Source organism: Narcine bancroftii, chromosome 3, assembly GCF_036971445.1.
Source record: "Narcine bancroftii isolate sNarBan1 chromosome 3, sNarBan1.hap1, whole genome shotgun sequence".
Lineage (NCBI taxonomy): Eukaryota > Metazoa > Chordata > Chondrichthyes > Torpediniformes > Narcinidae > Narcine > Narcine bancroftii.
The window spans coordinates 220,508,643-220,535,813 of record NC_091471.1 but is presented as its reverse complement, the minus strand read 5'-3'; the positions used below and the strand labels follow the sequence as shown (position 1 = coordinate 220,535,813).

General features: G+C 42.0%; 1 protein-coding gene and 1 long non-coding RNA gene across 4 annotated transcripts in view; one reads left to right on the top strand and one right to left on the bottom strand.

Annotated features, from left to right (window-relative positions):
- Positions 1 to 389: 389 nt before the first annotated feature.
- On the bottom strand, positions 390 to 24,525 carry LOC138758152 (uncharacterized). 2 transcript variants are annotated; one of them, XR_011354171.1, is made up of 4 exons: positions 24,021 to 24,525; positions 10,162 to 10,322; positions 7,122 to 7,179; positions 390 to 2,447 (listed from the first exon to the last, which is right to left on the bottom strand). It is a non-coding gene; the product is annotated as an uncharacterized lncRNA (long non-coding RNA). The 2 variants fall into 2 exon arrangements; XR_011354172.1 differs by lacking the exon at positions 10,162 to 10,322.
- lratb.1 (lecithin retinol acyltransferase b, tandem duplicate 1) overlaps positions 24,186 to 27,171 on the top strand; it is a 212,554-nt gene continuing 209,568 nt past the window's right edge. For both annotated transcript variants that reach the window (XM_069926674.1, XM_069926673.1), the window contains exon 1: positions 24,186 to 24,502. In XM_069926674.1, coding sequence (XP_069782775.1) covers positions 24,319 to 24,502 — 184 coding nt within the window. In that variant the 5' untranslated portion in view covers positions 24,186 to 24,318. The remainder of the gene's footprint in view (positions 24,503 to 27,171) is intronic.

Genomic DNA, 27,171 nt, shown 5'->3' with positions numbered 1-27,171 from the left:
AGTTAAGTTGATTGTAATAAGTTAAAATTTAATCCTGCTTTCATGTTTAAAGATAATTAAAAGTAACTTTTGTTTAAGTAACCATTGGTCTTGGTGAATATATATTGTTGCTTTGTTCTGGGATCCTCTAGGCCTGTAACACTCTTCCTTTCTCCTAGCTTTACCTCCACGAGTAGACGTCATATTGAATAAATGTGGAATAAACTGGGGAAGGAGACGAACTAAAACTAAGAAAGAACTTCACATTAAAGAAAAAGTAGATTAAGCAAGTAAGGCATGGGAGCTGAAAAGGTTCAGAGCAGATGTAAAAGTGCTTCAACCCATGCACCACCAGCAGGGTCTCCACCCAGGTTGTTTTGAAGTGGATTGTTCCTCTTTCTCACTAGCATGTCTTTGTGTTTTTTTTCTTAGAAATGCAATTTTTTATTTTATTTAAATTTAATACATGTATTAATATCCAAATACAACAAAATGTTCTTCAGTTTTATATAAACACTCATAATACATAGTACATAATATTCCTCCCATACGTCCCAAACCCTCCCCCCTATATAATGAGCCCATAGGACAGAAAAAAGGAAGAAATAAAAATAAAGTAAGGAGAAAAGAATATCTGATTAGAACAACTTACAAAAATTAAATTATTTTTGCCTTTAACCTAAAATATAATCAGGAAGGTGTTGTGAAGAATCAAGGTTCAGGGAATCTTTGACAATGTAATACCTACTATATGTAAATATGGGCATCAAATTTTTAAAACATTATCTTACCTATTTCTCAAATTATATGTAATTTTTTCAAGAGGTATGCAGCTACGTATTTATCTATTCCTAAATTTGAATCTAATTTCTAGGAGACTGCTATATTTTTCCTTGCAACTGTCAAAGCAATTTTCACAAATTGTGTTTGATATTTATTAAGTTTTAATTCTGGTCTAATCCCAGAAATATTACCTATCAAAAAAAATCATTGGATCTTGAGGAAATTTAACTTCCATCACCTTTCCAAAAATATTGCTAATTCTGTCCAAAAAGGTCTCAACTTTGAACATGACCAAATAGAGTATAAAAAAGTACCTATCTTCTGATTACACCTGAAACATTTGTTTGATAGATTAGACTTCAACTTACTTAATTTCTGTGGCGTGAGATATAATTGAAGCAAAAAATTATATTGAACCAATCTATATCTAATCTATTTATTATGCTATCATGGCACAATTCTGACCAGTTTTTTCTCCAATAGTAATATTTAAATCAATTTCCCACCTTAGAAATGTAAACTAATCATGTTAGCAGTTAATCTTGTCAAACATTTAATCTCATTTAAGTTTTGGTCCTTACATATTTAACATATTGTCTCGAGCTTTTGTTTATAATATATATCAAACATCTGTGTGATATTTCTGCATTCTTTTATATTGTCTATCTGCAAGGCTAACAAAACTTTATCAGTCTTCACAAGGCAGTGGCTCCTTTCCTTAATGTTTGTCGTTCCTGTGTGACCTTTCTACATTCTTTACACAAGTGCGAATCCAAGATCACAATTCTGGCAAAAGGTCCATGCAAGGATATGTGTAAGAGGAAACAGATCCACATTCCTACCAGATCCAGATAGAAGGAGAGACACCTCTGAGAAGGAACTGGATGGATCTACACCACATGTTCCAACCCATGGTTGTGACCTGTCACCTGTCAGTACACAAAAGAGGATGCCACGTGTAGAAAAGGGACGTTAAATTTTAAATTTAGGCATACGGCACAGTAACAGGTCATTTCAGCCCATGAGTCAGTGATGTTCAATTTACACCCCATTAATCTATACCCCAAGTACATTTCGAATGGTGGAATAAAACCAGAGCCCCTGGGAAAACCCACATAAACAAGGGGAGAACGTACAAACACCTTACAGATGGTGTTGGATTTGAATTACAGACAATGTGGGATTCAAAGTTGTTCAGAGTTCACAGAACGACACAAATACTAACGAAGCAAATGGAAGCAATAAACCGGTTGAAACAGATACCAGACCAAAAAGGACTATTAAACCAGATCAGAGTCTGATTGAAAGCTGCTGAGTGGAAGGAGTCTGGCCATGGAATGTAGATACCTCTGTTATGTAGACATAGTATTGTGTTTGTGGTTTTTTTTTAAAAAGGGGAAAGCTGTTATTATGTGTGTTTAATAAAGAACTACATTTCCCAGTATGCAATGCGCATTGTTGGCATGGGAACAAAATGGAGACTACGACAGAAGTCAAGTGAGTTGATGGTCCAAGGAGCTTGAAAAATGAAATTATTTAAGTGTTAAAACCATGCAAGGTTGTTATTCTTCAAGGAATAAACACAACATTTCCAGCTGAAAACATTGTCCATTTTTTCCTCCTGCTGATGCTGCTCAATTTGCTGAGTTCTTCCAGCAGGTTGTTTATTCAAGAACTGTCAAAAACTAAGAGCATAAAATATTGTCACAATAATCTTACTGTCTGACATAATTGACTCTAAAATTGTAGAATAATGAGGCTTAATGGTTAATAAAATAATTTTTTTGTTAAAATCTGCTTTTTGTAATGTTGTTTTCCTTCAAAATGCATTCCCTACCTTCCTGTCTAGCTTAAGAAATGAAATAGTTAATAATTGTTTTGTCTGTGTATTGAAGACATGACTCGGAATTTCCAAGATGATCCTCTATTTTTTTCAAGTTAGCTGACCAATGAAGATTTCTTGCAGAGAGTGGGACATAAAACCTAAGAAAGGTTGTTTTTTAAATATTGATTGATTCAATGTGAACCCTTTGGATCTTCTTTGGAGAGATTTTTTTTGGCTTTTCCCTCAGAAGTGATAAAGGTTAAATCCCTCCTACACAGTGAACACATTGTGAAATGAAAATGAGTATAGCCTTATTTCTTCCTAGATACTCCTCCATGTTTTCATGTTGACTCATAAAATGCACATTGCTTCACTATAATCATATATTTCATGACAGGAATCATTATTTACCTGAATGATTTCCTAATGAGAACTTAAATAATCTGGATAGAACAATATCTAAAAATGGATCTCTGTCGGATTGAAAGACAAAGTTCATTTTGTTTTGATGTGTTTGTTGAATAAATAGACAAATTCGGGTAAAACACCCGACTTTTGCTGAAATTGCATTCCATGGATTTGTCATAAAGTTGCAACTAATTCTTCATTACTGAGTTGTTTTAGTACAATACTACAGTGGAACTCCATTATAATACAATAGTTGGGGTCCAAAAAAAAGTGCATTGTGAAAAAAGCGGGGTCACGCTAAATCGGGGTTCCATTGTATCAATAAACCACGAATGATTATGACAACACAATGCTGGAGAAACTCAGCAGGTCAAACAGTGCACTTTAGAGTTAAAGATACATAACCAATGTTTCTGCTCAAGTATTACTTTTAACAATTATCACAACTATTTTTGTAATACCAACCATAATATTATACATGACAAATTATTTTGGTAGAGCTAAAAATGAAGATTAAACATTTACAAGGAACATATAAGATTTATAAAAAGCATTCAAGTGTTTTCTAAAGCAATACCATCGAGAAAAAAAGTACAGGAGCCTGAAGACGAGCATTCAGCGGCACAAGGACTGCTTCTTCCCCTCTGCCATTAGGTTCCTGAATGAGCAATGAATCAAAGACACTGCCTTACTTTGTCTCTTTTCTTTGCTCTATTTTTTTTTATTTGGTAAGATGGTTCATATAAATATTTGCAATCTGATGCTGCTGCAGAACAACACATATGACAATAAATTCTAATTCCGATACATTGAGAATGCTACCAGATAGGGGTCTGTATCTGACCTTAGGTTAGGAAATGAGAACATGCATTGTGTTAAAATATCTGTGGAGGAACCCTTCATTTCAGTAAGCTTCAAGGTGGTATTGGAAGTTCATACCCAATACCTATTTAGATGCAATAATGACTTCAGTATCTACCAGCCTTATCAACAGTGAGTTTCAGACCACTATCAAACCCTGGCTGGAACATTTATTCTTTGTCAGTTACACTCCAAGACATAAGTCTGGGATACTAATGATTTTATAGTTCTCATATAATTCTCACTTCAGCCCCCACTATTCCAAAGAAAACAATCATATAATTTCAAATCTTTCTTCATAGTTAAAATTTTCCAGTTCCTGTGAATCTTCAGAACTATTCTCTACATACTCCAACACCATGCTCCTGGAATTTATACATAGTTTTTAAGCTGTTACATCACTTGTGTTGTATACAATTCCAGAATAACATTCCTGCTCTTACATTCTATGCCTTGGCCATTGCAAGCATCCTGTAGATGAGGAGGAGGGGGAGGGGGAGGATGACAATGAGGAGGAGGGGAGGCAGAGGGGGAGAAGGGGAGGAGAGAGAGGAAGAGGGAGAGGGGAGGAGGAGGGAGAGGAGGTTTATTGTCATACACATTGTGCAATATACATCTGCATTGATATTCTTACTTGCTGTAGTGAACAGATCCTAGTAAAGAAAAATTATGATGGTAAACTAATTGAAATAAATTAAAAGAGACAGTAACTACATAGATATATAATCAATTTTCAAGTGATCCTAATGCAAAAAACTGACTTGCAATAGGGCAGACATGAGATGAGTTAAATCCCTGTTGTGCTATCTCTACAGATCTGTGAATATATAGTCTATGGCCTGGCAATTTCTCCACTCTTAACATTGTTCCCTTTTCCTTTGCCTTGTTATAAAGAGTTCAGGGCCAGCATGGGTCCAATTGGAGTGAATGACATAAGAACATAAGAAATAGGAACAGGAATAGGCAATCCAGCCCATCAAGCCTGCTCCGTCATTCAATGGCTGATTTGATAATAGGCTCACCTCCACCTACCTGCCTTTTCCCCATATCCCTTAAATCTCCAACCTTATCTTAAATATATACTGTAAACATGAAGGGCAAGGCAATCAGAATTAGGCAACACTGGATAACTTGGGATATTGAGGTTCTTGTCAGGAAAGGATGCACATGTCAGGTAGAGACAGCTGGGGATCAAGAAAATCCCTTGAAAAGTCTCAGAGAGAAATGAGGAGGGCAAAAAGGGAATGATATAGATTTGGCAGACAAGATAAAGAATTCAAAGAGATTCTGTAAGTATATTAAGCACAAATGCTTGTTTTTTATGGATCAATGTGTCTGTCCATGTGTGGAGCCCCAGGAAATGGGCGAATTCTTAAATAAATACTTTTGTCTGCATTTACCATGGTGAATGCAGGGAAGAGAACAGTGATGTCTCAAACATATCCACATTTCAGAAGAGAAGATGCTGGTGATCTTAAGATGCAAAATGATGGATAATTCTCTGGGTCCCACAGTGCATCCTGGGAAATTGTGGAAAGCTGGGAATGAAATTGCTGGGGATTTGGCAAATATATTTGCATCATTATTAGGCATAGATGCAGTACTGGAAGACTGGAGGTGTGTTGGACCTTTGTTTAAGAAGGGCTGTAAGGACAAGCCAGATCAGTGAACCTAACATTAGTGGTGGGAAAGTTACTGGAGGGATTTCTGAGGGACAGGGTCTAAGTGTATTTGGAAAGGCAAGGACTGATTTGGAATTGACAGCATGGTTTTATACAGGCGAAAATGTGTCTTAAAAATTTGTTTGAGTAGTTTGTAGTGACACAGGGCATTAACAAGGGCAGGGAGATAGAAGTTCTCCATATGGACTTTTGATGAGGTCTCGCATGATAGACTGGATTGATGAGGTCTCGCATGATAGACTGGATTGCAAGATTAGATCATACAGCATCCAGGGTGAGCTAGACAATTGGATAAAACATTGGAAATGGTGGTAAGAGTCAGATGATGGTTGTGGAGAGTCATTGTTCAGATTGAAGGCCTGTGACCAACTGTGTGCGGTAGAGACCGGAGGGAATACAGTTGGGTTGATAGTAACTTTCTAGATGACACCGAAATTGATGAGGTTAATGAAAATTATGATAGGATCTGAATCATTTGGGAAAGTGAGCTGAGGAATGGCAGATAAAATTTAACTCAGACCAGTTGCACTTTGGTCAGTTAAGCCAGAGCAGGATTTACACAATAACAAGGCAGGGTTCTGGAGAGTGTTATAGAGCAGAGTCTTGGGGTACAAATATATAATTCCATGAAAGTGACGACACATCATTATGGAGAAGAAGAGGGCACTTGGCACACTTGATATATAATTGAGATCCCATGTTACAGTTGTACAAGACTTTGTTGGGACTATACTTGGCATATCAAATGCAGTTCTGGTTACCTAGATATTAGGATGTGATTAAGCCGAAAAGGGTGCAGAAAAGATTCACATGGATATTATTGGACTGAAGGGCATGAGTTACACAGACTGGATAGCCTGGCACCTCTTTCCCTGGGGCACATGAGGTTGAGAGGTGACTTTATAGATGTATATAAATTCATGAGTGGTTTAGATGAGGAGGCACTTGTAGGCATGGATAAGTCAACCTGAAGGGCCTGTTGCAGTGCTGTATAACTTTATAGCCCTTTTTATGTTGAAAAGCTGCATTTATCGCCATTTACACGACCCGTCTCTGGAAGCCGGCTTGCTTGTTCACACAGAACCAAGTGAAAAAATGGCTCCGTGAGCTCAATACGCTGCACAGCTGAGTCTACCTACCTTGGCGGATTGGATCGAAGCCGGTTAAGTCTAGCCTCCCCCACAATTCGCCTTCAATGCTTTCACACAGTGCCTGAAAAGAGGATAATGCCCAGCTTTCACGCGCTGTGTAAAAGGACCTAATGTCTCCAGGACCCTCATTAGAAAATAACTATTCTGTGTGGTTCACTCAGAACAAAATGAGATGGTCTGTCCCCTGGTGGTAGAAAGATGTGATTCAACATTTATTGATGTTAGTCACACCCTTTTGTCCATTGCCCCTTAATTTTGATAAATGTACATAAATGATGATGACACAGTGCAGGAATGATTTATGCCATCAAATACAATATAATATTTACATTGACAATGAATATATTTAAGGCAGGAATGAACAGTTTAAGAGTACTGAAGGATCAAGGCACTATCTCATTGTTTGCCAAAGATTCCAGCATCTGTACTTACATGTTTTTCAGAATGCTACATATTCTTCCCTGATCTACATTTACCACTGTTGAAAGGTCTGCAGAACACAAAATCAAGAAATTATTATTACATGAAAAGTAAAGATAAAGCGCTGGTCTTTGATTTGAAAACAATGTTGATTTGGTGATAACATTAAACATCTTAATATTAAACATCACGCGCTGTCTGTAAGGAGTTTGTACATTCTCCCCATGTCCATGTGGGTTTTCCCTGGGGGCTCTGGTTTCCTCCTACCATTTGAAACATACTGAGGGTTGTAGGATAATGGGGAGTAAATTGGGCGGCATGGGCTCGTGGGCCGAAATGGGCTGTTATAGTGCTGCATGTCTAAATTTAAAATTTAAATTTAAAATCTGTGGCTTGTTTTATGGCTTGAAAATAGTACTTCTTTAACGATTATATCATAACTTTAATTAATTACAAATTAAAATGCTTATTTCAAGCACCTGAATTTTGTCAAGGACATTTACCAAAGTTAGACATAGGGAATCAGATTAGTCATTTGAAGCCCAGGTGCAACATTGACCATTTGTTGTTCTTCGTAACATTGACCTTTTGTTCTTTGTTAAATATTATGAAATAGCAAAAACAAATTTTAGAGGACAAAAATAAATAAAAGTAAAACTTTAAATATTGACAAATGAGCCCAATTTACAAGGGACTAGAAATAAACATTATTCTAGTCAGTTGAAGTATTAAGTGAACAGGTTAATCATTTATCTTGAAATAACGTAGGAATCAACATAACCCTCAACCCCTGACTTTGCCATCCTTGCGTGAATCTCCAATAGTCTGGTAATGCTGACAAATTTTAAGGACATGTATTTATAGTGATCTTTTCTGCACATTAATTGTTAAAAATACATCTGCAAAATGTCTGTTAAAAACTAACAAGAAATAAAGTGGATAGAAGATGGAGGGGGATGCATTTTGGGGGTTCTTAGAAGTAGGTCAAATATCATGAACGCTATGGACCTTGGGTATATTAAGGAACAAAAGGGCTTGGTGTACAAGTCTGCAGATCCTGAAGGCGGCAGAGTTAGGTTAGGGGATGAAGAAAGCATATTGCATGAAGTCAATCACAAAAATCTGTAGAAGTAAAAAACATAAAATGCTGGAGAAGCTCAACAGGTCAAACGGTGTCCTTTATGTAGCAAAGATAGAAGTACAACCAACATTTCGGGCTTGAGTCCTTCCTCAAGGTATGAAAGCATGCTGGCAGGCATCCAGACAAAAGGGTAGGGAAAGCAAAGGTAGGAGATGATAGGTGGAAGGGGAGAGGGATGTCTGGGTGGGGAAGGGGGAGGGGAAAGAAAAGGTGAGCAAGTTCAGCAGAAAGCAGAGAAGTCAATGCTAATGCCATCTGGCTAGAGAGTGCTTAGACGGAAGATAAGGTGTTGTTCTTCCAATCTGCAGGTGGTCAGGGTGGCATAGTCCAAAAGGTCATGGTCAGACATGTGATTCAGAATTGAAATCGTTGGCCATGGGAGGTCGCTGTAGTTGTGGATGGAGAGGAGGTGCTCAGCGAAGCGATTCCCCAATCTGCAGTTACTGGGAGGTTACTGACGTGGTGCGGCAAGTGGGAGATTGCTGTGGTTGCGGATGTTGAGGACACTACTAGAGACTACCTTGCTGAGGCCAGTCAACAGCTTTCAGACACTTCCTCTTATCGATCTCTCCCACAGGACCCCACCACTATACATCAAGCTGCTGTCTCCAACACCATCTCTAACCTCATCACCTCTGGTCATCTCCCTCCCACAGCCACCAACCTCATTCTCTCCCATCCCCATACTGCCCGTTTCTACCTTGTACTGCCCATTTCTACCTTCTACCAAAGATACACAAACCCATTCATCCAGCCAGACCCATTGTTTCTGCCTGCTCCTGCCCCACATAACTAGGTTCATCTTAGCTTGACTTTATCTTTTCTCCCCTGGTCCAATCCCTCCCCACCTATATCTGTGACACCTTACATGCCCTCCATCTCCTCTATGACTTCATATTCCCTGAACCGGACCTCCTCATCTTACCGATGGATGTTCAATTCCTTTATACCTCCATCCTGCACACAAAAGCTCTGAAAGCACTTCGCTTCTTTCTGGGCCAAAGACCCGACCTTTACCCTCTACCACCATCCTCCTCCTCCTGGCAGAACTTGTCCTCACTTTAAATAACTTCTCCTTTAACTCATCTCACCTCCTCCAAATTAAAGGAGTAACCATGGATACCCACAAGGGTCTCAGCTACACCTGCCTATTTGTGGGCTTTGTGGGGCAATCCATACTGCAAGCCTACATAGGCAAGACACCCCAACTCTTCCTCTGATATATCGACGACAACATCGGGGCTGCCCCATGTACCCACGATGAGCTTGTCAACTACATACACTTCGCATCCAACTTCTTCTCTGATCTTAAACTCACATGGTCCATCTCTGATAACACTCTTCCTTTCCTGGCTCTCTCTGTCTCCATCTCAGGAGACAAGCTTTCCACTGACATCTACTACAAACCCTTTAACTCCCACAACTAGCTTAATTACACCTCCTCACACCCTGCCCCCTGCAAGGATTTCATCCCCTTCTCTCAATTTCTCTGTCTCTGCCACATCTGTTCCCAAGATGAGGCCTTCCAGTCCAGATCTTCCAAAATGTCTGCCTTTTTCCACAGACGTGGCTTCCCCTCCACCACCATCAACCCAGCCCTCACCTGCATCTCCTCCATTTTATGCTCATCTCCTTTGGCCCCCTCTACCCCCTGACACAACAAACATAGTCTTCCCCTCATCCTCACCTACCACCCTCGGCATCTGCCTGAATTTCCGGTACTTTCTACAGGATCTCAACACCAGACACATTTTTCCTTCTCCTCACCTCTCAGCCTTCAGCAGGGACCACTTCCTCTGTGATTTCCTCATGCACTCAACCCTTCCGACCTATCAACCCCCCCACCCCCACCCCAGCACCTTCCCCTGTGGCCGCAGGAGGTGCAACACGTACCCACACCTCCTCACTCACCATGGTCCGGGGCTCCAAACAGGCTTTTCAAGTGAATCGACACTTCACTTGTGTATCCACAGGACTCAGTTACTGCATCCGGTGTTCCTTTGTGGCCTTCTCTACATCAGAGAGACACAGCGCAGAATGGGGAATCGCTTCACTGAGCACCTCCTCTCCATCTGCAACCACAGTGGCCTCCCATTAGCCAACCATTTCAATTCTGAATCACACTCCTAGACTCACTTGCCTTTTGAACTATCCCACCCTGACCAACCATAGATTGGAGGAATAACACCTTATCTTCCGTCTGGGAACCCTTCAGCCAGATGGCATAACACAGACTTCTCTGCTTTCTCCAAACCTTGCTCACCTTTTCTTTCCTCTCCCCCTTTCTTGTCTTTCCACTTCTCCCCTTCCTTCCCTCTTACCCAGCCAGCCATCTATAGTGGCCATTTCAAACTTACAAAAATGAAGGACAAGCAGGGTCAGCGTCAGAAACTCTCGGGGGGGGGGGGGGGGGCACCGGCATCACACTTCCCCCTCATTGCGCATGTGCGCAAGAAGAAACATGGCCTTTTCTGCCACTTAATTCGTCCTACACCCCTAAATGGAGGACAAATTAACATCCAGCTCAAGGTGGCACTAGAGGACAGAGGGCTCAAAAGCCAGACTGTCTGACCTAGTCATCCCTCAGCCATCCCTCCTACCCCTCATTGCTGCTGTCCCCTCCCTCCCCTCATTCACCACCAATCATCTCCTGCCTTTCCCATCCTCCCTCCCCCCAACCCTTTTTGTTCGGACGCCTGCAGGCATTCTCCCATACCTCGATGAAGGGCTCAAGTCCAAAACATTGGTTATGTATTTCTACCTTTGCTGCATAAAGGACCAGCTGAGCTTCTCCAGCATTTTGTGTTGTTTAAAGCATATTGTATGGTTGCCTTAGTAGCCTGAGAATGGCAGCAGAGAGGTTTTGGTACAACTTTAGTTAGGCCGTAGACATAATATTGTGTGTTCGCTATAAATATGTGATGGTACCAGAGTTCTCAAAAGTGCTGGAGAAATTCAGCAAGTCATACAACATCCATAGAAACCAAAATGCAGTCAACATTTTGGGCCTGAGCCCTCCTTCAGGAGGATGAAAATCAGGCAGATGCCTAAATAAAAAGGTAGGGGTTGGGGGAAGAGGGAGGAACTCGGGTTAACTGGTGGATGCAGGTGGGAGGGTAGAATAGAATGAACTGAGAAGTGATAGGGAGAGAGGGCAGAAGGCTAAGAAAGGTAGCTCTCTTAAGGGAGAGGGAGTGGGGAGCTGGACAAAGGGTGCTGGAAGAAGGAAAGAGAGAGGCCAGGGGAGGGGGTTTATGTTCATTGGAGAAGTCGTTATTGAAGCCATCTGGAGGGAGACTGCCAACCCAAATATATGGCTATTTACGGGTGGGTTCAACTATCTTTCAGTTCCTATGTGACCTGCTGATTTTCTCCAGTATCTTTGGGTACTGCATTGGACCCCTGCATCTGCAGATTTCTTGTTTGTACTGGAGAGGGTTCAGGGAGAATTCATCAGGATGTTGACGAATAGAATGTTTCAGTTATGAGTATAAATTGGATAGCTGGGATCTTCTTGGAGCAGAACAGGCTGAGGGGAGGCCTGACAGAGATACACAACATTTTGAGAAGTAGAGCTAATCCAGAGAGATGCTGTTTGTCAGGTAGTATACATGCAATCAGATAATAATAAACTTGAATTTGTTGGCTATCATGTGTTCCATCGGTAGAAGAGTACATGGTTGCAATACAGACCTCATCAATCAACTTAGAACCCATAACACTAAAAGACATAAATGAGCACAGAAACAGACCCATTGGCCCATGTATCTGTGCCAAATATGATGCTCAAACCAAACTAAAACTCCACTGATTGTATCTATTAGATATCACTCTATATCCTTCATGCTCTATCTTAAACACTACTATTGTATCTGATCCCATCATTACTTTTGGCAGCCCGTTTCAGGCACCTACCACTCGGAGTAAAATCTTTGCTTTGCACATCTCCCTTAAATTTCTTCCCCTCACCTTAGTGTGTCCTCTAGTGTGTGACTGGTAAAAGATTCTGATTGTCCATTATGCCTCTCATGTTCTTATACACCTCCATTAAGGTGATCCCCTTGTCTACCTAAATTCCACAGAAAACATCCCAGATTTGTTCAATCTCTCCCCTTAATTTATACCCTCTAAACCAGGCAACATCCAAAGCCTCCACATCCTTCTTTTCATGGGGCATCCAGAATTTCACAGTATCCCAAGTTTAGCCAAAGGTTTATATAGCTGCAACATGACCTCCATACTTTATGTCCATTGTGGCCAGGCATACCATACAACTTCTTTACCACCCAAATTATTTGCGTGACAACTTCCAATGAGCTATGAATCTCGATTCCCAGATCCCTCTGCAGAGAAATGTTTTGTTGAGCCCTGCCATTAACTATTGTTACGAGCCTAGAGGACCCCAAAACCCTGCAGCAGTAGATATTCACTAAGACAAATGGTTACTTAAACAAAATTTATAAAGTTCACCAGAATTTGGTGCTTGAAAGGTAAATGACTACAGCTCAGGAAGGTTCTTGTCGGTGTTTAGAGAGAGATTTGTTGTACACTGGACACCCACAACTGATTCCTTTTTTAAAATCAGCCACTTCAATGTCTTGCCGAAAAAACTTACCCCCTTAGGGTTCTCCAGATGATAACCTCTTTCTTTCAGGTCACCACAGAGTTCCTTTTTGTTTCTTTTATTTCAAGTGAAACATTAGGCAGCCAGTCCTCTCCTCTTGCATGAACCACAGGGGCTTTGATTTGGCTGAACCAAGCACTCACAACCCATCTTCCAAATAGGGTTTTCCACAAGCTTGCCAGCTTGTCCTGTTCCAGTCCCAGTTGCTGCTGCTGACTGTAAAACTGCAGGACTGAACTCTCTCTCTCACTCACACACACACACACACACACACACACACACACACACACACACACACACACACACACACACACACACACACACACACACACAGAGAGAAAACCTATTTGACTCTCTGTGCTTGCAAAACCACATGACTCTCCTAGAACAGCAAGTTCCACTCCAGACAGTCTGCGGCTCTGACAAGTTCTTTCCTCTGTTGCCTTTTTGTAAACAACAATCCATTAGTGAAGTCTCTTGGGCACTCTCCAAAGCTTTTGTAAAGGCTTTGGGGCCGACATGTCTAGCATGAACAGAGCTCTATTATTTTAAATAAAATCTGTTTTAAGGTGTTTGTATGTGACCTACACCAAAAATCCTGCCCCAATTTATCTCCCAAAAACATATCTATATACAGTCCAAACACAACATAATTTGTCACACTACATGTGACCTGCCAAAGGGCAACACGTAACACTTGTCCATTTCACTACCTGTATCCTCAACTGATCTATATTGTTATATTCCTTGATGGACCTTTACACTTCCTAACTTTACACTTCACAACTCTACCAAATTTTGTATCATCTGCAAATTTACTAACCTTCCCACCTACCTTTTCATCCAAGCCATTTATGGGTATTGTAGCTGCACGGTACACGAAAGAACAACACTCACAAGTGTGGCCAGGTTAAGCTCTGCTTTTTTAGGGCTTTTATATTGTTCAAGTTCCCACCATTTGCCCTGATTACTGACGTCACCTTCTGCATGACAAAGGCGAGTTTTCCCAACTTGCATGACAATACCTTCTTCCCCACACACTACCCCAGTCTGTTGGCTGTACAGTGGGGCCAGCACCATTTTAGGATCACTGGCCCTATAGGCTGCTTTAGCCATTCGTCCGCCAGTTCACTTGCTGGAGCCGGTACTGCTATGCGGTCTGCTGGCTTTACATTGTGCTTGCCGCCCAGAGCACCGGTTTGCTCACTGCAGTGGCGGGCCGCCACAGTATCACAAACAACAGGGGTCCAAGCATTGAACAATGTGGAACACCACTGGTCAAGACTCGAGCACGAATAACAATTTTGTATGAGCCAGCCAATTTCACATCCAAATTATCAGCTCCCAAAGGATCTCATACATCTCACTTTTTGAAATAGCCCATCATGACGGACTTTGTCAAACGCCGTACTAAAGTCCATGTAGTCAACATTCACTGCTAATCCGCATGAACCATCTTTCTCACCTCTTCAAATTAATACTGTATATGACCTGTCCCTCACAAAGTCATGTTGATTACCCCAAATCTGACTGCAACTTTCCAAATATGCATGAATCCTATCTCTAAGAATCCTCCCCATTAGTTTTTTATCACTGATGTGAGGCTTATTGGCCTACAATTTCCTTAATAATCCTTTTTTTTCCCTTCTTGAATAAAGGTACATTAGCCACTCTCCAATCCTCTACTGTTACCATTAAGGATTCAAAAATCTTTGTCAAGGCTCCAGCAGTCTTTTCACTTCCTTCTTTCAATGATTGGTGATATATCCCAGGGGACTAGTCTTTCTTAATACTCTTCAAAAGACCACAATCCTTGATGTGAAAATGCCCTAATACATGAATATTCTCCATATAATACTTCCTATAACTGTCCTCCTTGTCCTTCTCCTTGGTAAACATGGATGCTCACCCATTTTCTCTGACTCCAAGCATAAATTCCTTCATTTACCTTTGAGTGACCTGATCTTCTGCCTAGTCATTCTTTTGATTTTAATATAAGTATAAAATGCTTTGGGATTTTCTTTAATTATAATCACTAAGGACATTTCATGGCCCCTTTTGGCCTTCCTAATCCTCTGCTTCCTTTCCTGCAATCTTTATAGTCTTCTAGGGCCCTGACTGACTGCAGCTTCCTAAACTTTACATATACCTCCTTTTTCTTCTCGGCTAAGTTCATGACCTCTCATCATCCGAGGTTCCGCTAACTTGCCATCTTTACCCTTCTTTCGTATTGAACATGCTGGTCCTGTATTCTAATTAGTTGGTGCTTAAACAACTGCCATGTGTCAGTTGTGAGAGTGCCCAGTAACAGCTGCTCTCAATTAGCTACCTCTAGTTCCTGAATGGCCCCATTCCTTGTTAGGCTATCTGCATGCTGAAGCATTTGTGGACATCTTAACAAATTCCACCCCATCAAAGGACATCCCAGTCAATATTGGGGAAATTGAAGTCTCCCACTTTAACATCTCAGTTGCTTTTACAATTTTCCATAATTTGTCTGTTCCTCCACCTCCTAATAGCTATTGAGAGGCTAATATAGGCTTGCCTGAGTGATTGCACATAAAGGACACTGTTTGACCTACTGAGCTTCTCCACCATTTTGCATTTTTACCCTACAGATGGTGACCAAATTAATGGTTCAGATAGGAGCTATGGCTGAAGAACCCACACTTGCTGTGGGATGTTGGCGACTTGTGGACAAAGGATCCACACCAGCTGCAGGCTGCTAGAGACTGGCTCAAGGGAACCAGGTATGGGAACCAGAATTTGAGAGGGTAAGATGGGCTCCCAAAGGGCTTTGGCATTGAAGGCTTCCTGATCGTATCTGAATCTCGGGTTGCTAGCGGTCAGACAGGGGTCTGCGCAGCTGCTGAGGCTATAGGAGCACTGGAGGCAAATCTATCAACATTCAGTGACTCTGAAGGAACTCTCTTTTGCTTCTCTTTCTCTTACTGTCAGGGACAGCAGGCAATACTAATGGTGACTCTTTGTCTGCCCTAGGCAGACTAAAAGGAAATTTTAGATTGAGATTTAGACAAATACAGCATGGTAATAGGCCATTTCGGCCCATGAGTCCATGCTGCCCAATTTATAACTAATTAACTTACACCCCCTGTACGTTTTGAATGTTGGGAGGAAACCAGAGTCCCCAATGAAAACCCATGCAGACACGAGGAAAATGTACAAAGTCATTAGAGACAGTGAGGGATTCAAACCCTGGTCCTGATTGCTGGTGTTGTAAAGATGTTGTGCTAACCACAATGCCAACTGTGAATATTACATTTTCTGTTTTATTACATGACTCTAAAAGAATCATGTAATTTGCAGATTTGCAATGAAACAATGAGCATTTTGATTAAAAGCATGGGAACATATAACTTCCAGTTCCCTGGGCTGGTCCCTGTCATTGCTAACCAGTCCCTCTCCACCACTGTTACGAGCCCAAAGGACCCCAAAACCCAGCAGCAATAGATATTCACCATGAAACATGAAAATAGAATCAAACTTTTACTTATCTCTATTCTTAACTAACCCAAATTAACCCCCTTCTAATTCTAAGCGCACGTGTATGATGGCTGTGTAAATTGAAGAAAAGTTCTTTGGTTCACAATTCAATCTCACTTCTCATTCTTCCAAGTTCACTGGTTGCAGGCAGTTCTTATACTGTGCACAGAATTTAACATGTATAAAGTTCACCAGGCTTTGGTGCTCGAAAGGTAAATGTTTACTGCTCAGGAAGGTTCTTTGGAGGTTTGCAGAGAGAGATTTGTTGTTCCAGGATTTCCACAACTGAGGTAACACCATTAGTCACCTCAATGTCTTGCTGATGAAACTTGCCCCATCAGGGTTCTCCAGATAATAACCTCTTTCTTTCAGGCTATCACAGGCTTATTTTCCGTTCCGCTTATTCTAAGAGAAACATCAGACAGATAGCACTTCCAGCTATCCGCCATTCTGGAGGTTTCTGTTTCAATTCCAACAAGCTTCCTGCTTGCTTCAGTTGTGACTGTTCAGTCTCTCTCTCTCTCTTCATCTTCCAACTGCCAGAAAGCCCATGTGACTCTCTCACTTGCAAAACCCCTGACCTTCTTCAGCAAACAATAGGAGTTAGTCTTTTGCTCCCATCTGTTGTTTTAGGTAAACAAGAATCCAGGAGTGACCTTTCTGTGAGCACTTTGTAGATCCTTGCAAATAGCCAAAGTATCTCCAGCCCAAGAAAATGGTCTATTCATTTTATGACATCATTTCAATTAACACCTACTTGTGAAATGTGCATAGCATTCTCCATAGTTTCTGTAAAGTCCACTGAATATGAATTCTTCAGTACTTCAAATAAGATTTGTTTTAAAATGTGTGTATGCATGTAACCACTCTAATTTTACCAATTATCTTCCAAATATATATTCCATTACACCACCACCCTCTTCCGCCTAGCATAACTTGTACTCACCCTCAATGACTTCTCCTTTGGTCTCATTCCACTTCTCTCCAAGTCAAAAATATAGCCGTCAATACTCATGTGGGTCCCAGTTATGCCTGCCATTGGATATGTTGAGCAATCCATCCTGCAAGCCTGCACAGGCAAAGCTCCTCACCTGTTCCTCTGTTTCATTAATGACTGAATTGGTGCTACCAACTGTACCCATGATGATCTTCTCAATTTTATCTACTTTGCTGCCAACTTCCAACCTGACCTTAAATTCCTTTCGTCCATTTCTGGCAACTCTCCTCATATAGGGAAACAAACTATCCATAGACATCTTCTATAAACCCTCCAACTCTCACAGTAACCTCGAGTACACCTAATCCCACCCTGTTTCCTGTAAGGATTCTATTCCTTTCTCTCAATTCCTCCATCTCTATTGCTTCTGCTCCCAGGATGAGGCTTTCCATTGCAGGACATCAGAGATATCCTTCTTCTTCAGAAAACTTGACCACCCCTTTACAGTTATTAATCCAGCCTTCCCCCGTGACTGCAAGAAGTACTGCACTAGCACATACACCACCCCCTCATGGCAAATATCTGCAAATGTTTGAGGCAACAAACAGTCCTTCTAAGTGAAGCAATAAATGTTTCGTTGGGCACCTTCGCTCTGTCTGCTGTAAAACCAAAGGCCTCCCAGTGGCCGACCACTTTAATGCCGCAATGACTGCCTCACTGACAGGTCTGTCCATGCACTTCAAGGTCACCTGCAAATTTGAGGAACAGCACCTTATATTCCATCTCTGGGTCGGCGCCAGAATGAATGTTAGAGGGGGGCACAGTGGAACGCTCATAAATTCGCTTAGCGGTGGCCGGGGGTGGGGTGCTTTTGGATGCTGAGACCTCCCTGCCAAAGAACGTTAACATTAGGAGACGAGAGCGCTGCTTTCATTGTGTCAAGCGCCACTAGATGCTATTGATGCTTGATGCATGCTAGTGACGTGGCTGGGGAGAGTCGCTAGCATGCATCAAGCTAGATGCTAGTTACATTTGACGCACGCTAGTGGCCGGGTGGGGGTGGGTCTGACAGTGAGCAATGGCCGCGACCATAAAGGGGGACATAGCACCTCGCTTGGGTGGGGGGGGGGGATGCCTGCAGATGCCCCCCGCCCCACTTTGGCACTGACTCTGCAGTTTCCAACCAGATGCCATCAATATCCACCTTCCATTTCCATTAACCTCCTCCCCCAATTTCTCTCTTTCCCTATCTCTGGATATCCTTCCAGCTCCTCTTCCTTCTTTTATCTGACAGCACACTTCCCTCTCCCCCTATCACTTCTTAGCTTTTATCCTCTCACCTGCATCCACCTAGTAACTCCTACCTAATAAGATTTGGAGATTTGGTATGTCACCAAAGACACCGCAAATTTCTATACGTATACTGTGGAGAGCATTCATACTGGTTACATCACTGTCAGGTATGGAGACGCCAACTCTCAGCAAAAAAAATTTACATAAGGTTGTGAACTTGGCCAGCATCATCACAGGCATCAGTTTCCACTCCACTGAGGACATATACAAGAGGTGGTATCTTAAGAAAGCAGCCTCTATTCTCAATGACCCCCATCATCCAGGCCATGTCTTCTTCACACTGCTACCATTGGGAAGGATGAACTGGAGCCTGAGATGAACTGCACAAGGACAGCTTCTTCCCCTCTGCCACCAGATTTCTGAATGGACAATGAACTGCAGACACTACTTCACTTTCTCTTATCTTTTAACTAATTTTTTAAATTTTAATATGTAATTTTATAGCAATATTTGCACTGCAATGCTGCCACAAAGCTAATTTCACGACATGTTCTGTTCACCTATGCTGCTCCCCCTTCCCATTCCTTACCTTTCTCCTCTTTTCCTCCCCCCACTTTTTTATTCAAGCATCTACTACTTTTTCCACATTCTTGACGAAGGGCTCGAGCCCAAAATGTTGACTGCCTCCAACTTCCCATGGATGCTGTGTGACTTACTGAATTTCTCTAGCATTTAGTGTAAGAACATTGTCCTCTTTGTCCACCACATCCATGGCAGCTATCGAAAGTTTATCTATAGTACATTAACCCCATTTCCCAGTACTTGACTCAGACCTTTCATGTCATGGTGTTTCAAGTGCTCATCCAAATACTCTTTAAGTATTGTGAGACAACCTGCTTTCACTACTCCCTTGGCCCCTGGGTGAAACAGTCTTCCTTTAATCCTTTCTAAATTTTCTACCTCTTGTCAGACACCTAAGTTAGAAGGAAGTTTCTTCCTACCCTCAATGTTATCACATAGCCTTCTGCAGGATGCTGCATTCTCTCCGGTGCAATTACATCCATCCTTCAGTATTGTAATTTAACTGTACCATTACTCCAGCTGTGGCCTCATTAATATATTTGCACCAAAACCTTGCTGCTTTTATATTCTCTACCATGTCTAATGAAGAAGTGTCCTGAATGCTTTCTTAAGTATTAAACTCTGCTGCTGCCTTTGGGGGATCCTCGAGGGTTGTTCTTCAGTACTTCTGAAGATCCTACCATGGAGTATTGATGATGGTTTTAATCCTTGGAGTGGTCAAAAGGTAGTTAGCAATTCCTCAATTTTAAATAGAATTATTAACAGTTTACATCTGCCATTCATGATGTTTGGGTGTGGAGAAATACATCAAGTTGCAAAGTACTTTCATTATTCCTAATCTAGTGTACTGTAGTTGGTGAATACAATGTTATCTCCTCTACAGTGGAGAAGCCAAATGCAGATGGGGTGTTCTTGTTGAGACACTACTACATCTAAAACATGATGCTCCTTTCCAGGAAGAAGCCATGCACATAAACCTTGGCAGTTTTCATATGTGCATATCTTCAAGACTCCTCTACTGAAACATAAGAGAGGATGCACCTTACACTTACAAAACTAATTTCCACTGCCATTCTGCCCTTATAATAAAATACCATGGAAAACTTCCCGTATTTTAGCAGACGCTGCTTGGTGAAAGCAGTTATCAGTGATGAAACTCATCTTCCTTTCAGTGTCAATATACCATTTGGTCATCTGAGGAAAAAAGTTTAAATTCAAGTTTATTTGTCATCCAATTGTACTAGTACAACCCAACAGTGTTCTCTGATCCTCAATGTAACACAGTGCAAACACACAGAGACATAACACACAATCACACAAACAATGCATATGCGGAGTACTTACATATAAATATTAAAATAAATAAATTTTATTTTTAAATAAATAGTGGAGTCACAGAGGGTTTGTATGAGCAGTTCATCAGTTGTTCAGCAGTCTCACTGCCCATGGGAACAAGCTGTTTTTCAGCCTGGTGGTTCTGGCTCGGATACTCCTATATCTCTTTTCCAATGGGAATAGCTGATAGATGTGAGTGCAGGGTCCTCCCTGATTTTGCAAGCCCTCGTTAGACAACAATCCCAGTAAATCCCATGATTCGGGTAGGGGGGGAGGGGGACTCCAGTGAGCTTCTGTTGCTCTTATGGTCCTGTAGATTGACCTCTGATCTGATGCTCTTCTGCAAACCTACCACACTGTGATACAGCCAGCCAGGACGGTCTCAATAGAATTCCTATAGAAAGTTGACAGGATGGTCACCAGTAGCCTTGTCTGCCTCAGTCTTCTCAGGAAGTGCAATCATAGTTGGACCTTCCTGACAAGAGAGATGTTTTATATCCACTTCTTAAGTGGCTTTCAAGGAAATTAAGGGAACTCAACCCTAATCCTCATAAAATCCATGATCATCTCCTTTGTCTTGTCCTTGTTAAGACTCAGAATGTTACTCTCGCACCATTTCACAAAATTTTCCACCTTTTCTCTGTTTAGCGACTCATTGTTGTTGCTGATGAGGCCAACTACTGTTATGTCATCTGTAAATTTGATGACTCTGTTGGAGCTGGATCTGGTGATGCAGTCGTGGATCATGAGTGGCCTTAGCACATAGCCCTGAGGTGCACCAGTGCTCAGCAAAATGGTGCTACTTCTATTAGGAAGTCCAGAATCCAGTTGCAGAGAAGGGTGATGAGTCCCAACAAGGACAGTTTAAAGTACAAACTTCAAATTTGCAACAAATCTTATGGTTTATGGGGCAGCAGTAATTCCTTCCCCCTCTTTACAACTGCTGCACCTGGGTAACCCTTCTGGGACCCAGGTGTGTTTAATGGGGCGAAGGTGCTGCCAGTACCTTTTATGCTGCAGGGGGATCGCCTCATTAAATTGCCAATCTGGAGATCCCGCCCCCGTGATGATGCAGTGAGTGACGCATCATGCCATCACCAGATGAAATTAAGTAAAAGATTTTAACCTTGCTCTTCCTGGGAAACACGTTTTAAGCCACGATAATAATATTCTCTTTCCTGACCTGCACATTTGAACTTGGCGCCAACATGCTGCTTGGTGACACACACACACGCAAGCGCTGACATCACCGGAATAATCAGGTTGGCCATTTTCATTTTCAAGCCACTGGTGGATGAGACCTAGGTAAGTTTAATTGGGTTCCTTGACTACGTCTGAGGGAGGGCAGGGACCCAGTTAATTTAGGAGCACGGAAAGGTCGGATCCTTTCAAGCTGTCTTGTGAGTGGAGCGCTAACTTGCCTGGTTAATCCCATTTTACAAGGCAGCTTGAAAGCACCTACTGCTACCACCAGGAAGGAAGTACAGAAGCCTGAAGAGGAGTGCTCAATTATGGTTTTTATACAGCTGCTGAGTTCCGGGAAATTATTCCAAAATTCCCAGAATACAGCCTGTGTAAAAAGATTGGAACGGAAATGAATGACTTAATCTCATTCTAAATGTTACCTTCAGCACCCCTAGACATTATTGCGGATTGCCTGCAGTCTAAACTGAAGTGAGTAGGACGACATCGTCGCTGTGATGCTGAACGTCGCACCTAGGGTATACGTCACGGTTGACATCGGCCCAGATCCAGCCACAGTGCAAACGACCATTCTGGAAGGTAGGCATGATGATTGCCGACAGAAAAAAAATCTGTCAGTCATATCTTAAAAAAAGGTAAATGTTACAAAAACATCTTCCCCTTTGCCATCAGATTTCTGAATGTACAATTGACCACGCATACTCTCTCACTTTTCTCCTTTTTTGCACAAGCTATGTTTTTTAAAATCTTATAGTTATAAAATTGTAATTTATAGCAATTTTGTACCTTGTTCTGCACAATACTGCTGATGCAAAACAAAAATAAAATAAAGGTACACATTCATTGGCAATAAATCTTCTGTTTCTCATTGGGTTCTCAACACACACAATTCCTAAAGTTGGCTGCATTTATCAATCCTGTCCTCAACCTTTCAGTTAGGATCTTACCCCTTGGACGAAGGGCCTCAGCTTGTCCAAGGAATCAGCCACTGGGCTGAATGGCACTGACTTTGTCAGCAAGCCTGATGTGAGTGTGATCATTCAGCCATTGGAGCTGAAGTTCTGGACGTCCTTATCTTCACAGTGAGCTGAGAGTGCGTGAGGTTGTGTTCTGTCTGCACTGGTAGAGCCCCTAATAGTTCTGATAGGGTTGAGAATGACTTCCATTCCTTTGCTGTGGGTTATGAATGGTGCCTGAGGAGAATTAGATCATTTGTGTCTATGGACCCCATCTGACATTCCATCATGGCTGATCTACTGTTTTCAACCCCATTCTCATAAGCCTTGATTCCTTTCCTAATCAAGAACTTACCTACCTCTATCTTAAATATACCCAGTGACTCCCAATAAATTCCAGATTCACCACCCTCTGGGTAAAGAAATTCCACCTCATTTCAGTTCTAAAAAGGATGTTTTTGTATTCTGAGGCCATGTTCTCTGGTCCCAGAAATCCCCACCATAGGAAACATACTCTCCACATTCACTCTATCTAAGCCTTTCAGCATTCAGTTTTTTTTTTATAAGCTCTGTCTTCATTCTTCAGCAAGTACATTCTTAGAGCCATCAAATGTTCATTATATACACGTTTCATTCCAGGGGCCATTTTAGTGAACGTCCTCTGGACCCTCTGTGATGCCAACACATCCTTCTGAAGATAAGGAGCCCAAAACAGCTCACAATACACCAATTGCACTCTGGCCAATGCCTGATACAGCCTCAACATTACATCACTGCTTTTATATCCTATCACTTTTGAAATGAATGCTCGTGTTGCATTTGCCTTCCTTACTGACTCAAGTTAACCTTCAAGGAATATTATGAGGACTCTACCCCTCCAATTTCTCAACTTATTGGCTTTTGAGCAAATTGTCTACGCCTTTATTCCTTCCACCAAAGTGCATAATCACACATTGCATTCCATCGGACAGTTTGTGAAGAAGTCTATTATTTTTGCTATTAACACTCGGCATCTGAGTATTCCCAACGAATGGATTCAAGGTCCACAATGCCATGAGGGGGAAAACTTTTCTCTATTTTGAGCAATTACAGCCCAGGGCTTCCTGGGAGTCAATGGGGTCGCTACTTCTTTATTCAGCAGTTTTTGAGAACATCTTTGAATCTTTTCCCCTGTCCACCTGTTAATCTCTTGCCTTGACAGATCAGAAGTGAGTGTCTGATTTGAAATTTTGGTGTTTGGCATCTGAACCATGCAGCCTGCTGGACTGCTGACAAATTCGAGAAGGGAATGGAGGCATGGGAGAGGACGCTAACATCTGTTTGCATATTCTGGTACCTGTCCAGTGCCTTCTGTAGGCTCCGTTGTGAAGTGGGCAGGGCCTTGGTGGCGGGGGCCCGTGATCTCCACGTTATCATCTACAGGTTCACTGAAGGATGGACAAGGAAACTGGACCCCAAGATAAATCCCTTCCGGCAGTCAGCGGAAGTAGTACCAGTAAAGGTCAAGAGGTTAGCTGCACATCCGCGGAATTACTGCGGGTCCGGGCAGCCGAGCTCCGCGTTGGAAGTTCGGCCAAGAGGAGCCGGCTCGGAGGCGCCTCGCCCTGCACCACCTGGCGCTCCGGCTCAACACGATGCGCTGCATCGGCCGCTGGCACCAGCTGAGGCCCCTCCAGGCGGCCCGGGCCAACCCCAGCCCGCGGGGCCCGGCGGTGTCCGGCGGCGCCCGTCGCGTGGATCCCCGGCGCCTGGCCACCGAGGCGCGGGCAGTGCGGATCGGCTGCGCGTCCGGTTTCTGGGGGGACACGGCGACGGCGGGTGAGGAGACGGCGGCCACCTTTTCCAGCCTTGAGGAGGGGAGGGGGGGGGGAAAACGGACAGGCGCATTAATCCCGCTGCGCAGCTGCAGAGGACACGCCTGTGCCTGTCAGTTCATCACGTTGCTCAGGCGGCAGTGATAACTTACTGAGTTTTGCACATCCTTCTCTCCTGCATTAAACTGCCCCTGAACTCACATTCTACCTTAACAGTTAACTCCTGCAATGAACCACTGAACTCTGCAAACTGCCCCTGAACTCACATTCTACCTTAACAGTTAGTTCCTGCAGTGCAACATTGAACCCCATCAAACTGCCCCCTGAACTTACATTCCACCTTAACAGTTAACTCCTGCAATGAACCACTGAACTCTGCAAACTGCCCCTGAACTCGCATTCCACCTTAACAGTTAACTCCTGAACTGAACTCTGTCAAGCTGCCCCCTGAACTCACATTCCACCTTAACAGTTATCTCCTGCAATGAACCACTGAACTCTCAAACTGCCCCCTGAATTCACATTCCACTTTAACAGTTATTTCCTGTAATGCACATTGAACACCATCAAACTGCCCCTGAATTCACATTCCACCATAACAATTAGTTCCTGCAGTGCAACATTGAACCCCATCAAACTGCCCCCTGAACTCACATTCCACCTTAACAGTTAACTCCTGCAATGAACCACTGAACTCTCCAAACTGCCCCTGAACTCACATTCCATGTTAACAGTTAACTCCTGCAATGAACCACTGAACTCTGCAAACTGCCCCCTGAACTCACATTCCACCTTAACAGTTAACTCCTGCAATGAACCACTGAACTTTGCAAACTGGCCCCTCAACTCACATTCCACCTTAACAGTTATCTCCTGCAATGAACCACTGAACTCTGTCAAACTGCCCTCTGAACTCACATTCCACTTTAACAGTTATTTCCTGCAATGAACCACTGAACTCTGCAAACTGCCCCTGAACTCACATTCCACCTTAACAGTTAACTCCTGCAATGAACCACTAAACTATATCAAACTGATCCCTGAATTCACATTCCACCTTAACTGTTATCTCCTGCAGTGCACCATTGGACTCAGTCAACCTTAAGTAATCCCTATGCCATCAGTGCTCTGTGATTAGTAAGGAATTGCTTAAGGTGGTATCTGAATGGGGAGGGAAGGTTGAGAACCACTGCTCTAGACCCAAATGTTACTAAAATATTTTGCTTGAGAAAATTTGTCCTTGTCCCATTTCCTTTGGAGTTATGAAACTGTGCACACAACGAGTCAATGAGGTACGATTAAAACGGTAGTTTTTAAACTTTTCTTTCCACTTACATACCACTTTAAGCCATCCTTTTCTAATCATAGACCACCTATGGCATAGGAATTGCTTAAGGTGAAATGTTAGTGGGGCAGTTTGAAAACAACTGGCCAATGCTGGAGAAACTCAGCAGGTCAAAAAGAGTACTTTATGTAGCAAAGATAAAGATACATAATGTAGGCAGGTGCCTGAACAAAATATTTTATTGAAAGACTCAAGCCCAAAATGCTGGTTATTTATCTTTATCATATAAAGGACACTATTTGACCAGCTGAGTTTCTCCAGGTTGGGTTTTTTTTACTTCAGTTTCGGTGCCTGCATACTTTAGTGTTTTACTCTGTGTAACTTAAACAAAAATAATTAAAAACATAATTTCCTGTTGGGCTTTATTGGTCCCAAATGATCCTTGTTACATATCAATAACATTGTAATTGCTGGAGGAACCCAGCAGATCCAGGAGCATTTGTGGGGGAGGGGAAGGAATTATCCACATTGTACTCCAATAACATAGAACAGTACAACACAGGAATGGGGGTCTTTGGCTCATGATGGCTCCACCAAATGATGCTCAAATTAAATTAAAACTGCTGCTTACACATGATCCCTCCTCTTTCTGCGTTTTCATGTGTCCATCTGGAAACCTCTTACACTACTATCATATCTGCTTCCACCATTACTCTTGATGGCCTGTTTCAGACACGTACCTCTCTGAAACAAAACTTGCCCTGTACATTTCCTTTAAACTACCACCCACCCCTTCACTTTAAAAACATGTATGTGACATTTTTACTCTTGAGCAAAAGATTCCGATTGTCTATCCTATCTACATTTCTCATTATTTCCTAATCCTTTAGATAATCCGCATCATAGCAGGCCCTTCTGGCCCATGAGGCTGTGCTTCCCAAATACCCCAATTATCCTACATCTCTCATACGTATTGAAAGATGGAAGAAAACCAAAGCACCCAGAGAAAACCCAAGCAGTCGTGGGTAAAACGTAAAAAAATTAAAAATTATAAAAAGAAAGAGAAACTACCTCTAAATCTTTAATTTTCTTAATACCACAATCTTGGCAAATTTAAAAAATAATATTTTCCACAGAAAATGGAACAAGTCTATTTTGAAATAAAGGTGTTCTTCCAGACATTTAACCTCTTCCTCCAATCTCTTCATCAATTTTATTTCAAAGTTCAATTAAATGTATCAGCATGGGTGTTTCTTTATTTGCTATTAACAATCTTGCATTCCATTTATAATAGAATTCTCCTATTTTATCAAGTTCTATATATACCCATGCAGGAACATTATTTAACTAAAACAATACATTGATAAATCTCAACTGTCCTGCTTTAT